This window comes from Pithys albifrons, chromosome 10 (genome assembly GCF_047495875.1).
Source record: "Pithys albifrons albifrons isolate INPA30051 chromosome 10, PitAlb_v1, whole genome shotgun sequence".
In the NCBI taxonomy this organism is placed as follows: domain Eukaryota; kingdom Metazoa; phylum Chordata; class Aves; order Passeriformes; family Thamnophilidae; genus Pithys; species Pithys albifrons.
In genome coordinates, this window is record NC_092467.1 from 23,601,136 (window position 1) to 23,614,643 (window position 13,508).

A 13,508-nucleotide genomic window follows, 5' to 3' on the forward strand; every position below is an offset into this window, starting at 1 on the left:
TTCCTTCCATTGCATGCAAGTACCAGGTTGAAAAGGAGAACAGGAGCACCACATCCCATAGAAAAGCAGTGCTGGAGAGGGGAGCTGTGTTTCAACACCCTGAAAGAGCATGTGTGCTCACTGCAGGGTGAACCAGATCAACTGAGGCACATGGCATGGTACCAGCAGTACTTCCATTACTGGTGGGAGGTGGGTGAGATGGGACCTGTGTGCAGTGCTGTGGTACCAGAGCCCAGTGGGGTAACTGCAGCCGGGTGGGCTCTGGCAGCCACTCTTCAGCCTGGGGCAGGGTGCACAGTGCTGGGATATCTGACATGCTGTATCTCTGAGGTGCCTCAGAGGCCTGGCAAGCTCAGTATACCAGTAATAAAAGTGCTGGGTTCTTCGGGCTTCTTCTGGCCATCCATGCTATCCCAAGGGATGCAGCAATGTTTGAGAATGCATCAGGCTTGAACAGTTTCTTCACTTGATTTCACCTCTCCCTTGTAGCTCAAAACTGGCACCTCAGGAGCTGCTCTTATATCTCAGCTTGGGGATGCTCCAGCCTCCAGTGTTAAAATAGCAGCTCCCCTTGGCACAGACCAATGTACTCCACTTGGGTCTCTCCCAGCCCCACAAACCCTGGCAGAGGGTGGGTTTCTGGCAGTGAGACCTGCCCCATCCTACTGCTGGCATTGCCTCCTGAGGAGTGGGTCTGTGGTGCTGGCACTTAACACTGTGCAGCAATTCAGTAACAAACCAGACATCAGGGGTTCCTCCTGGGGAACAGAGATGGGATGGGATGGGATGAAGTGGGAAGAGAAGCAAGGCCAGACAAATCCCAGCTGCTAGGGTGGGATGCAGGGAACAGCCATTTGTGGCCTTGCAGGAAGTGAGGTGCAGGCAGCACACTGGCTTGAAAGGTTGAGAGTTGCCTCCTGGGGTGCTTTGAACACAGCCATGCAGCCCCAAACTATGGGCTGGAGCCTGCTAACACCTACTTGGGATAAAGCCTCCCCTGCCCCCTCCTCCCCTTGATCCAGGGTAGCAGCTGATCCAAGAGCCCAGTGAAGGAGATTTGAAGCTCTCTGAGCCTCCCTGGGCCAAATCCTGCCTCTCAGGTGGTACCTTTCAGGACTGGCATTTTACATACCACCCCAGATCCAAGTGCTTCTTTAATGCAGAGGGATTCCTTAATCAGTGTCTTTTAATCTCATCCTCCAGGAAGTTTTGCCCAGATTTGCAACATCCTCTCTGCATGTCCACAGCCAACTCCTGGGGTGCATTGGCCTCTGCTGGTGCTGTTTCTTCCTTCCCTGGCTCACCCAAGGGACCCGCCACCCTCTCCATCCTCCTCCTTGGTGGCTGCAGCCCCATGCTTTGCAGGATCTGTGCTGAGAGATGGGAAAACGCTACTCCTGTGGGAGTCAGAGCTGTCACCCCAATCCTTGGGAGCTTGCCTGCACCCTGGTGTTTGGCTGGTGTTGCTCTTGCAGCTTGGGCACTGTGTGCAGAGCACACAGCAGTGTCATGCAGCTGCCCTGGGAAGGCAGCCCCAGTGCAGAGGTAAGTTGGCAGCTTGGCTCAGCTTCACTGCTCCTGGTACTGCTGAGCATCACCTAATGCTGCAAGGGTGGGGGGGACCTTGGTGGGGATCAGGCTAAGTGTCATGGAGGACAGAGATCCCACAGCCTCTCTGGGCTCTGATATTTTACGAAATGCATAAGGGGAAAAAAAGTTTCTTAGTATCTAGATGGAATTTCCCTTGATGTAACTTGTGTCAAGTGCCTGCCCTGGTTTCACTGTACATCTCCTGAAAGAGCCTGAATCCCTTTTCCTGTAACTCTATCTGAAAGCTGCAGGCAGCTGAGAGTTCAACCTAGAACCTTCCCTTTTCCAGACCCAACAGGTTGGTGATGTTAAACCGCAGTTCCTCCCACCGCCCCAGATCAGCAATGGGAAAACCCCTGGCTGAGATGCTCTGCAACACGGGAGGCCCCAGCTGCGAGTGGTGTGGGGCTGTTCCTGGGCTCTATTCCTCTTGGATAGAAAGTGTCTCTGCCTTGGTAGGACATGGGCTGTGAGGTCCATCTGTGCCCCGAGCCCCTGCCCAGGAGCTCACCCAGAGGCAGTGGGGAGCAAAAGCAGAGATGGCAGCCCTCAGTTCTCACTGGTCCCTGCTATGCCTCTGTGGGGACCCTGGGACAGCCCTGTGCAGGTTGTCACATCACCCTCAGGCAGGTTCCCTGGGGCCTCCCTGAACCCCTGGGTGCTTCCACCCACGTGTTGCCTTCAGAAGTTGACTCAGCTCTGGCAGATCTGAGCTAGGGCCTCCATCGGAAAACCTGTGATGCCACCCACACCCCAGAGAGCCCCAGAGGCCCTGGAGGAAACAAGCAGCTTCCCCCAAGAGCAACAGCATCCCTGCCTCCTCCTGGACCATGTTTGCTGACAGGTGGTGGGTTTGCACATGGTCCACCTATAAAAGGTGGAAACCTGAGAAAAAAACAGACAGATATGTGTTGTTTCCTGTCTCTCTGCAGGCAGATTTGATCAACTTTTCTGCAGAAAAAACCAGGGAACTAATTCCTCCCTGGTACTCTGGGGTGAAACGGGATGTGCTGGGAAGAACAGGGCTGTTGGCCAGGGTTGTTCATGCAAAACCCTCAGCATATTCAGTAACAGAGTGAGCATCAGAGCTCTGAGCTGCAGTGAGGGGAAACTGAGGCACAGAGCAAAGGATGGTCACACAGTCACCCTGTGTGTGGTATCAGCAAGGGAAGGGCTCCTTTTGAGGGGCTCTTGCAGCGCTGCTGCTTCAGACTCGTGGGAGCTGTAGGTTTGCAGCCATCTCTGTCAGCTCCCACACCTGTGGGGAGGAAGAAATGCCAAGCATCCTTCCGTGATCTGTTCCGGGTGACACAGAGGCGTGTCCCCCTCACGGCCATTAGAGAGCAGCACCACTCTGGCATCTTGTTCGGCCACCACTGCACACCCAGCGTAGCCGGGCCACCCTGCAACACCAGAGTGCCCAGGACACGGTGCCCAGACACTGAGGGGCAAGGATGGTGGTCCCCAGTGGGGCAGTCCTGGACTGGTCACCATAGGCAGCTGCAGGGAACTGATCTTTCAGAGCTATTTGAGGGGCACTTGGGGCACAGGGCTGGCCTGGAGCCAGGGCAAAGCATGGGCATAGGTCACCTACACAAGGACAGACTGGCCAGGGAGCTCCCCTACATTTTCCACTGTCCCTTGTGTTTCCACCATCCCACCTGTGGTGGGCTGTGAACCCTGCTCCCTGGCCCCTGGCACAAAGTGAGAGGTTCTTGGTGGGTGTCTGCCTGTATCCAGGTTTGTCACAAGAGGGGGCAGGTCAGGGCCCACAGTGAACATATGGGCTTTGAAATCCCACCCTGGCCATGGCCTTGCCTCGGGGAGTAGATATGTGGTCTCCAGTCCCCCAGGCGCCGTGTGACACAAGCTGCTCACCCCTGTGAGAGGAAACATCCTGTGAGTGAGTGGTGTCTGTGTTTATTTATAGATGTGCAGGGGGAGGGGGCTCTGTGTGTTCTGGGAGACAGGGGAAGGAGCTGAGGAGGAGGCTATGTGTGCCGATGGGGTCTCGGTGTGACTGTAGGGGAATCCTGAGTCAAGGCAGGGATTGTTTGTCTATGTGTGTCTCTGTATGTAGGAGGGAGGATGCATCTATTAGGGGGCCTCTGTGCTGGGGGGGGGTTCACTGTGTGAAGGATGCAGCAGGACCCTGGCTGGGCCCCATTCCCCCGCACCACGGACAGCCAAGAGCCACCAGTACCTGCCTACGGCCCCGCCTCCATTTCCCGGTACTGCCGCCCCTTTAAGGGCGGGGCGGTGCCGTCCGGGGCGGGGCCCGGATGGTGACGTCATCTCGCTCATTGATAAAGCCAGCGGGATTCCCGGGCCGGCAGCGGCGGCGCGCGGTGGCCGGGCCACGTGCGCGGGCCCCGGAGGAGCCCTCGGGAAATCTCCTCGTCCTCCCGCGCCCGCCATGGAGTCCCCCGGCCTCTTTCCCCCCTTCTCCGCCGCCTGCCTTCCTGCACGGCCCGCGCCCGCCACGGCGCCGCCGCCCCGCGCGGCCGAGACCACTCGCATCATCACCGACCCGATCTCCGGCCGTTCCTACTGCAAGGGCCGGCTGCTGGGAAAGGTACCGGGCATGGGGGAAGGAGGGTGAGCCGCCGCGGAGGGCTCTGGGCGCACCGGGTTGAGCGATGCCGGGATTTGTCGTCCGCTGCGGGCGCGGGGAGGGGCTGGGGCGGCGCGCCTGCTCGACCCTCACCCCGGGTGGCCCGGGGCTGGATGCAGCCCCTCGGCTGCCGCCCGCCACACCCACCCTTCCCGCCTCTGCCGGCGGGCCCGCAGCAGCGCTGGAAGCAGTGAATCACCCGGCCTGGCTTCGTGCCTCCCCGCCTATCGGAGCCGCATCGGTTTCGGGGCGCCCCGCGGGGTGTGCGTAGGCAGGTGGGTGTCCCGGTTCCCAGGGGTGCCAGCCCGCGCCGTTCCGTCGCACGCAACTTTTTCTCTGGCTGCCAGCGGCGTGTGTAGGAGGTGGGTGCCGGTTCCCAGCCCAGCCCGGGCAGGCTTGGCGGCTGAGTGTGCAGATTGGAGGGTGACATCACGGCAGGAAAAACCTGTCTCCATGGGGCTGCCTTTCGGTGGCCTTCGGTCCGTGGTCTTCCTGCCCTGCGCAGGACTTTCCAGGTTCATCTGTCATGCGGAAAGAAGCAAAGTCTGGCCATAATGGAAGGAAAAATGCCCTGGAGATTTTACAAGAACTGGGTGAAGCAAATGCCCGGTTAAGAGCATCATAGTTCAGATCTTAGTGGGCGACAAGCAGGAGGGAGCTGTGTGATGCCTGCCAGGGAATGGGGGAGGAGGAGGTGGCTTGTAAGCAGGCAAGGGTAAAGCTTTCTGTCACCCATCCATAACCACCTCTTCCCTTGCAGGGTGGGTTTGCACGATGCTATGAAATGACAGACCTCTCCAGCAACAAAACCTATGCTGTGAAGGTTATTCCTCACAGCCGTGTGGCTAAACCCCACCAGCGGGAGAAGGTGGGTGCCATGGGGCTGTTGGGGTGCTGGGCTGGTGGGGCAGCAGGAACCTGTGCTCACCTGGCACTGCTGCTCTCTTTCAGATCACCAATGAGATTGAGCTGCACCGGGACTTGCACCATAAGCACATTGTCAAGTTCTCCCACTACTTTGAGGACTCAGAGAGCATCTATATCTTCCTGGAGCACTGTAGTAGGAAGGTCAGTGCTGGTGCACCCTCCTCATCAAACGTTAAACAGCCATAGGTGGTTTGAGCAGACCTAACCTGAGGTGTTTTGTTAGCACTCCCCTGCTCCTGAGCTGTCTACTCTGTCACACCCTCTGAGCTCACCATAAGCCATGTGGTTTTGCATGGTATTGGACACTCCATCAGCTACCTGTCCTGCTTGGACTGTCTGCTGATGTTCGGGCCACCATAAATCCAGTGGTTCCCCTGGCTTTGCTGAGCTGCCTTGTGTGGGGAGTCTGCTGAGGTCATGGCTGTGAAAGAAGGATTATTTGTGAATGTGCAACTTCTGGAAGAACTGACTTTGATCCTGTCTGCCCCATGCCCAGTCAGCAGGGCTGCCTGCAATCGCAAGCTGTGTTCTTTCCCTCTGCAGTCCCTGGCCCATATCTGGAAGGCTCGCCATACTCTACTGGAGCCCGAAGTGCGCTATTACCTCAAACAGATCATCTCAGGCTTGAAATATCTTCACCTCAAGGGCATCTTGCACAGAGACCTCAAGCTTGGTGAGTTCTGTCGTTGGGGCACAGAACTGTATGATGGGTAGCAAGCTGTCCCTGAGGGGCTTGTGGTGATGCATTGCCCTTGACTTGCAGGCAACTTTTTCATCAATGAAAACATGGAGCTGAAAGTGGGGGACTTTGGGCTGGCTGCTTGCCAGGAAGTCTCTGACCAGAGGAAAAAGTAAGTTTAATATTTTCCTATTCCAGCATCCTCTGAGGCTTCGCTCTTTCTCCTGTGGCTTCCCAGGACAGTGGAGGGTTGAGTAGTCCCTCTTGGCCTGGGGAGAGGAAGCCTTAAGGCCCCTTTCTGGGGTGAGGGAGCTATTCCTGCTCCAGCTGCAGGCAAGGCAAAGGGGGCTGGGTGCTTTGTGGCTCCTTCAGGAGCGAGCTTGCAGCCGTCAGGGAGAACAATGTGTTGACTATTACTATTGTGCCTGCCTGGCTGCTGTGCCGCCTGCACAGGCTGGGACACAAAGGCTCTGTTCCTCCTGAGCTCTGGGACAGCCTCTTCCCAACGGCTTCCCAGGAGCAGCTGCTACTGACTCCTGGGAGCTGGAGGGGAGTGAGTCTGTATGGGACTCCTTGCAGATGGAGGCAGGCTTTGGGCCACAAAGAGCAAGATGGATTGGGGAGGAGAGGCTGTAAGCTGAATCCTAGGACTTATTGTGGGGGAAGGCTGTCTGAGAGGGGGTGCAGAGCACTGCTGATCTGGTACTCTGCCCCACAGGACAATATGTGGGACCCCCAACTATTTGGCTCCAGAAGTGCTGCTGAGGCAGGGCCATGGGCCAGAGTCAGACGTGTGGTCTCTGGGCTGTGTCATGTAAGTCTGTGCTGCTGTGTGGGGAGGGGTCTGGGCACCCTGCCTTGGGTGGGGACTAGTCCGGCTGTGGGCAGCCCGATGAGGAAGTTCTCTTGTGCTTTGCCTCATAGCTCCACAATGGTTGCTGCAAGGTAGGGGGAGGGGAGCGAGTGGCTGGATCCTGCTCAGCCCTGCTTTGGAGCAGGTGCTGCCAGCCATCCTGGGATGCTACGTGGGGACTGCGCAAGCAGGACCTGCATGGGGCAGGCGCACTTAAGCCACACTCAGCGCCAGTTCAAAGCAAGCTTGACCGCACTGTGAACCTGATAAACAACGGAAAATCTTTGTGGCTGCTGCTCTGTTTGCTCAGAGAGTGATTGCTGTGCTGCTTCAGCACATCCAGCCCCTTGCCTGACTGCTGTGTGCAAGCTTCCTGTGCTGTTTTCCACCCCAGCAGCCACATGGGGGTGGGAGCAACAGTGGCGCAGAGGGTGGCCTTTGCTTGCCAGCCTTCTGCCCTTCCTCAGGACTCCTTGCCTGTTGCTCTAAACAGTTGCTAGGAGGAAGTGTGGCCGGATGTGAGCATGGCTGTCCAGCCTGGAAGTGGTGCTCTCAGCCAGGTGTGGCCAACCAAATGCCAATAACTTCCTTGCTTTAAGTGCTGGTGAGTCACAAGCCTGGTGGGGATGTGACAGTGGCATGCATGTCCCCTCCCAGGTACACCCTGCTGTGTGGGAACCCTCCTTTTGAGACCTCTGACCTCAAGGAGACCTACAGGTGTATCAAGCAGGTGGAATACACCTTCCCCGTCTTCCTCTCCCTGCCTGCCAAGCATCTCATTGCTGGCATCCTCAGACGCAACCCCCAGGACCGTTTCACCCTTGAGGAAATTTTGGATCATGAGTTCTTCAAGGTGAGTGTGTGTCTAGGATCCTTCTCCAACTGGGATGAGGCTTTTTGGGCTGTGCAGGGTTCTGTCCTTGGAACCCAAGTCAGTCCTTCAAAGGATGCAGCCGCTGTCCTGCCCAAATGCCAGCCAGGGGAACTGAGGGATCTGGTGTGTTCCTGCTGCCTTGTTGCTATAGCAAGGGGTTGTTTCCTGTGCTGATGCCAGTCATGCTTCTGAGGCTTGACGGAAACACAAGCTGGCTGTCAGGAGGGATGTGAATTACTGTGGTCAGCCCAGGGCAGCTGCTCTGCCTGGAGCATGTGGCCTGTGGAAACCAAACCTCTTCCTTGACTTCTCTGCAGGGCTACACACCTGAGAAACTCCCTCCCAGCAGCTGTGTGATGGCTCCAGAGCTGAGTCCCCCCAACCCTGCAAAGACTCTGTTTGCTAAAGTCACCAAAACACTCTTTGGAAAGAAGAAACCCAAAGGTGAGTCCATGCACTTGCCAAGGAGGCTCTGGGTGACCCTTCCTCCCAGGGAGAAGTGTGTCTTGTCACCTGCAGAGACCTCCTGATGGATCTCTGTTCACCCCCTGCCTGGGGCAGCACAATCTGGGCTTGTCCTTCTTGTGCTGGTGGCCTGGCATGGGTGTGTGCCTGGAGAGCGAATGCTGGGCCACAACCCATGGGGCAGTTCCTCCTGAAAGCCCTATGTAACATGAGAACTGGGAAGTGAAAGTGGGAGGCAGCTGTTTGAGACCATCCTTGCCACTAGGAGCATGGGAGCAGATAAGGGAGAGCTGAACTCTGTGAGGGGTTGCATGGATGTCCCCATCCCATGCTCAGTAGTGTGCTCATTGCTTGTTCTTTTCTCAGCCAAGAAGGGCTCTTTGGAGGACAGAGATGACATCTCCAAGCTGGTCACTGGCCTGATGAAGACCTCGATCTGTCGGCAGATGAGCTATAAAACTGTGGAAGGGAATGAGGTGAGAACATCTTGGAGGCCTTGCATGCCCCTCTTTGCGGGAGCAGGCCAGGATGGTGATAAAACCTGGTCTCTTTGCAGGCCACTCCTGTATCTTGCCGCAGTGCCAGCTCCAGCCCTGTGGAGACAGTGGTGGAGGAGACATCTCACAAGTCTGTGTCCCCCTCCATCCGGGGAACAATGGCCAGCAGCTGTGAGGGTAAGCAACACCTGTGCCGGCCACCCCAGACTGCCCTGGGCTTCCTGTCCTGCTTGGGCTGATAGCATGGCCAGTTGGCTCATCATGTCATCTCTCTGCAGCCTTTGAAGACTGCATCACTGCCTCTGCCATCATTGAGTCAGCTGTCCAGCTCCTGAGGACCTGCCTCTCCTCCATGCCCCCAGGTAAACTGGTTGGATTGCTCTGGGATGGGATAGGGTTCTGTGCATGCCTTTGGTGCTGGGATGAAGGCATGGCTGCTATTTGGGGTACAAATAGCACCTTAAGTGATGCCAGAGCCTGCTGCAAGGGTCTACTCCCCTCTGGGGAGGGGAAGTAGGGAGGGACTGGCTGCCTGCTCTGCTCACCTCCTCTTCTCTCCACCAGCGGAGAAAAACCCAGCTTCCCTGGCCCGCCACGAGCACTTTGTCTGGGTGAGCAAGTGGGTGGATTATTCCAACAAGTATGGCTTTGGCTACCAGCTCTCCAACCGCAGCATTGGGGTCCTCTTCAATAATGGCACGCACATGACGCTTTCCCCCAACCACAGGTGAGCAGTGGGAATAGTGCTAGTGTCTCTCTGGGGAAGGCCCATGGATGGGAGGGAGCAGAGCCCAAGGGAGGCTGTGTTGAGGTGGGTTTGGGGCTGGGATATTCTTGAAGCTCACAGTGTGCTCTCTTCAGGACTGTACATTACAACCCAACCAACAGCAAACACCTGGTGTTCTCTGTGGCCACTGTTCCTGAGCAGCTGCAGGGACAGATGAGTGTCTTGCGCTACTTTGCATCCTACATGGAGCAGCATCTTATGAAGGTGGGTGCTGGGGCCCAGATGTGAATGTTGGGTCATGGCTTGACCACACTGCTTGGGCTGGTTGGACTCCCTGCTGGCAGGCTGTGGCCAGGTGGACACTCAGAGTTGTCCTGGGAGTAGGGGCCCCACTTGAGAGGGTGTCCAGGTTTGGTGTGTGTGCTGGTAGCAGTGCTCCTGTGTATGGGACCAATGGCTTATGCAGACCCTTCTCTCCAAGGGAGGTGACTTGCCCACCATAGATGACCTCGGGCAGCCAGCCCTGCTCCTCCTGCAGTGGGTGAAGACTGACCAAGCCTTGCTCATGCTCTTCAGTAGTGGCACCCTCCAGGTATGTGTGGAATACAGTGGGGATCCTCAGATGCCTCTGAGGAAGAAACCAAATGGTGTCTCCTGTCCTATGTTGGATCTTGTCTACCACAGCCCAAATGTAAAATCCAGCTGTGAAAATAGCTGTGGGTGCAAGATGCTGCTCCAGTGCCTGGAGCTGCTGGTTGCAGCTTTCCCAGCCCGTGGTGGAACATGATGTTTCAGCTGGATGCTTCTCTCTGCCCCAGTGCTGGGGCTAGTGCATTCCTGCCATGGGGCATGAAACAGGGATGCTCCTGGGCAGGTTGGGGAAGAGAAATGGGTTCCGGCAGGAAGTGTGGTTCTATCTTGGCTTCCGACTTGCTACAGGAAGCATGGGTTAAACCAAGCCCAACCTGTCTTCTAGGTGAATTTCTATAATGACCACACCAAGGTGATCATTAGCAAGCCTGACCACTCCTGCCTTGTCACCTACATCAACCGTGAGCGCAACTCCTACACTTACAAGCTGTGCAGCATCCAGGAGCTGGGCTGCTCTCCTGAGCTCCACCACCGCCTCAGATACATCCTCAAGCTCCTCCAAGAATGGGCTGAGGCCTAGCATGGAACCTAAGGGGACCATAAAGGTCTCCCACTGCCCTCCCATGGAATGGGAGGTATGTCTTGGTGCTGGCTTCCCACCTGGGCACTGTATCGCGGTGCTCAGCTGGATTCTGGACTAAGATGTGGATGTGATTACAGCAGCAGGTCTGGATATCCTTGCTGTTTCCTGGCTCTGGGCAATCACTGTCTCCACTGCTCGCTCCTGCTCTAGTTGGGCAGATCTTGGTGAAGTGGAGTGAGGTGGTGTAAGAGAGGTGGTGGTGGGTGAGTGCCCTGCAGCTGGGTCTGGGGCTGGCTGGCTGTGTCTTGTTTGGGGCTGACAGCTGCCTGTGGTGGGAGCTCAGGCAGCCGCGCTCTTCCCTGCCCAGAGTGATGCACCAGTTGCACAGACCCTCTACATGGCCTGCAGAGAACTGGCACAGCCTTGACCTCAAGCCTTGGGTGCTGTGGGCTAGGAAAAACCCATTCCTGGGGTGGACAGGGGGGAAGGGTGTGCTGCTTGCCCTGCCAGGGGTTCTGTGAGTTTCTGTGTGCCACTCCACAACTGTTACACTAAGGGGTTGTGCTGGACCCACCTGTGCCCTGTCTGTTTTCAAATTGTGAATTGTTTGGTACAACTTGAGGTTGATAAAGCGGAGGGATGGGATCTGAGGACTTGCCTGGAGAAGCCCTCATCTTGTTGGGACCCAGGGTAGTTTCTTATTTCAAGGCAGTCTCTGCCATGTGGGACTATTTATGTATCTTATTTATATGGGATTATTTATTTTACTGTTGGTCTGTCGGTGTGCAGCTCCCCTCTCCCTGATTCACCTCAATAAAAACAAATTTGTTTAAGGGCAAACTGTGTCTGCTTTGTTTGAATCTGGAATCACAAAGGGCTTCAGCATCATCCTTGTTCAGGGCTGCTTTTGCCTGTCAAGGATGACCCTTCTGGCCACTGACTGTTGTTGGGAGACAAGGTCAGGGAGGCACAGGGAGGATGGGTGCAAGAAGTCTGTGTGATACCTCTGCTGCTTTCATGGGGCTGGCAGGAAGGGCAGAGTTAGTTCTTGCTGTTGCCAGTGGAGCCCCGAAGCTGCTTCAGCTTCTCACTGCTGCCAGACTCATTCCCAATTCTGTCTGCACTTGAACTGAATCTAGCTGCCCTCCTGCTTCTGCTGAGGTGCAGAAGGCAGAAGCTATGACTTAAGTAGTGGAGAGGCTGGCTGGGTCCTTGCAGTATAACATCTTGTCTGATGGGATATGAGCTGGGCATGAAGCCAGGAAAGAGCCCTGTGAGCTTGCTTTGAAGGTGATCTGTGTAATCAATCTGTCTGGGAGCAGCTTGTGCTGTGGGAACCTGGGCTGCTCCAACAGCCTTGGGCAGTTGCCCGTTGGGGGGGAATCCAGCCTTTGGGGTTGTGTTTGGTGCCGCTTGGGTCTTTTTGCAAACCAGGGTAGTGGGAGCTAGTGTGGGTGTGAGCTGAGGCTGGAGTGAGCATCCTGTCTTGCTCCCTGCACACATTGTGGCCAAAGACTCCAGGTATGAGACACAGATTGACAATACTTCTTTATTTCATCTGTTCTTTCCCTATAGCTCTCCAAGACTGGATGGATGAAGAGGCATGTGCTACTCAAAGTAGACTCCATGCACTGTGGCCACAGCAAAGAGGGAGGCGTTGGAGAATGTGGCAGAGGCAAAGCTGTCAGTGTCAGGGTCCCATAGTGCCCGACTGGCCACCAACAGGCTCTGCTGGCCCTGCTGGCCCAGCACCACATGGCAGACCAGCTTGTAGCGGGGTGGCACCACCTCCTTGGCCTGGTTCTGCAGCAGCTCAACCAGGCTCTGGGCTAGTGGAGCACTGCCCTGGGGGCTGTAGACAGTGGTCCCCAGGGCACTGTCCAGGACCCCCTCCAGCACCTGCTGTACCTGCCCCGCATTGAACTTGCAGCCTTCATCTGGCTGCATCCTGTAAGTGTTTCTGAGGCGGGTCTTTAGGATGGGTTGGAAAAGGGGGAGCCCAGAGAAGCTAACACGTCTGTGGAACATCCAAGGGCCAATGGAGGGGCGCCTGCTCCCTGGGACCACCCCAAATGAGCTGCGGCGGCTGAGTTGAGAGTTGCGGCGGGAGAGCAGGAGTGATGGTTTGCCTTCCTCACAGCCCCGTGCTGGGGTGAGGGGTTGGGAGCCACGGCGTGTAGCATGGAGTGGAGGGGCTTCAGTGTTGTATGCAGCCATCACCTGGGCTGGCAGGGTCACCTCTGGGAAAGGCTGCTCAGCCATATGGGTGGTCTAGAAAGGAGATGAGACTCTGAATGTCAGGGGAAGCAGATGTCCCGCAGGCTCTCTATCCCACTGCCTCTCTGCTTTATTTTCCCCTGCCCTCTGCAAATCTCATGCCTCCTGGCATGTGAGTCCCTGTGAGGCAAGATGCAGAGAGGCTGTGAGGTTTGTGGCAGCTGCCTTCCCATCTCCACACCTCCATGCCCAGCAGACTTGGCCGGTTAGGGCTGATCCAGCACAGCCATGCAGTCCATGCAGCCCCTTGTTCTCCCCTCCCCAGTCTTTCCTCCTGGCACAGGTGAGTGGCTCCTTCCTGTCTGTGTCTGATCCCACACTTACCCTTAGCTCTGCTCCTGCTCTGCCGGAGTAAATCCAAGGGACTTGTCTCTGGCTGATGTCTCTGCCCAGGACCAACCTTTGTCTTGCAAGTTGCTGTGAGCAGGGCCAAACCTGTTGTGTTTCTGGAACAAACCTTTTGTGCTCCTGGAAGGTGAGGTGTTGCTATGTGACACCAGCTCTCCAGGGCTGCTCTGGGGCACAGCTTCTGTAACTCCTTGTTTCCTGGTCCTTGTACACTCCTGTCCCACTTTGCTCCTGCCCTCTCTGCATTTTCAGCTGTGCTAGCACAGGGTCAGAGTTACTTCAGGCATGTGCCCTCCAACCTCAGTTCTCCTTGCCCATCCTGAAAAATGCTGTCTGGTGTTGGATGTGCAAGACAAGAGCAGAGGCTGGAGAATAGCTCTTGACACCACTTTGCACTCCAGCTATGGGATGTACTGAGGCTGGGACCTCCAACAGCTTGATTTTACCCAAAGGTTTGCATCCTTTGGGTGTTTACCCCCACTG

General features: G+C 56.4%; 2 protein-coding genes across 4 annotated transcripts; one reads left to right on the plus strand and one right to left on the minus strand.

Annotated features, from left to right (window-relative positions):
• The first annotated feature begins 3,931 nt into the window (after nucleotides 1-3,931).
• PLK3 (polo like kinase 3) lies at nucleotides 3,932-11,234 on the plus strand. 3 transcript variants are annotated; one of them, XM_071565509.1, is made up of 15 exons: nucleotides 3,932-4,165; nucleotides 4,965-5,072; nucleotides 5,156-5,272; nucleotides 5,675-5,804; nucleotides 5,895-5,982; nucleotides 6,529-6,624; nucleotides 7,321-7,516; nucleotides 7,855-7,981; nucleotides 8,369-8,478; nucleotides 8,559-8,676; nucleotides 8,778-8,861; nucleotides 9,064-9,226; nucleotides 9,361-9,490; nucleotides 9,708-9,818; nucleotides 10,203-11,234. In XM_071565509.1, the coding sequence occupies exons 1-15, from the start codon at nucleotides 4,007-4,009 to the stop codon at nucleotides 10,395-10,397; spliced, it is 1,932 nt and encodes a 643-aa protein (XP_071421610.1). In that variant the 5' UTR covers nucleotides 3,932-4,006; the 3' UTR covers nucleotides 10,398-11,234. The 3 variants fall into 3 exon arrangements, with proteins under 3 accessions (XP_071421610.1, XP_071421612.1, XP_071421611.1); XM_071565511.1 differs by lacking the exon at nucleotides 3,932-4,165 and adding an exon at nucleotides 4,186-4,479; XM_071565510.1 differs by lacking the exon at nucleotides 3,932-4,165 and adding an exon at nucleotides 4,548-4,566.
• Nucleotides 11,235-12,008: 774 nt separating this feature from the next.
• On the minus strand, nucleotides 12,009-13,057 carry DYNLT4 (dynein light chain Tctex-type 4). The gene is made up of 2 exons (XM_071565410.1): nucleotides 13,002-13,057; nucleotides 12,009-12,671 (listed from the first exon to the last, which is right to left on the minus strand). The coding sequence occupies exon 2, from the start codon at nucleotides 12,660-12,662 to the stop codon at nucleotides 12,009-12,011; it is 654 nt and encodes a 217-aa protein (XP_071421511.1). The 5' UTR covers nucleotides 12,663-12,671; nucleotides 13,002-13,057.
• Nucleotides 13,058-13,508: the final 451 nt, after the last annotated feature.

Excerpts from the sequence above, each read along its gene's own strand:
- PLK3 (XM_071565509.1), top strand. The coding sequence starts at position 4,007 with ATGGAGTCCCCCGGCCTCTTTCCCCCCTTCTCCGCCGCCTGCCTTCCT. Across the intron at positions 5,805-5,894 it reads GCACAGAGACCTCAAGCTTG|GCAACTTTTTCATCAATGAA; the intron begins GTGAGTTCTGTC and ends CTTGACTTGCAG. Across the intron at positions 8,677-8,777 it reads AATGGCCAGCAGCTGTGAGG|CCTTTGAAGACTGCATCACT; the intron begins GTAAGCAACACC and ends ATCTCTCTGCAG.
- DYNLT4 (XM_071565410.1), bottom strand. The coding sequence starts at position 12,662 with ATGGCTGAGCAGCCTTTCCCAGAGGTGACCCTGCCAGCCCAGGTGATG.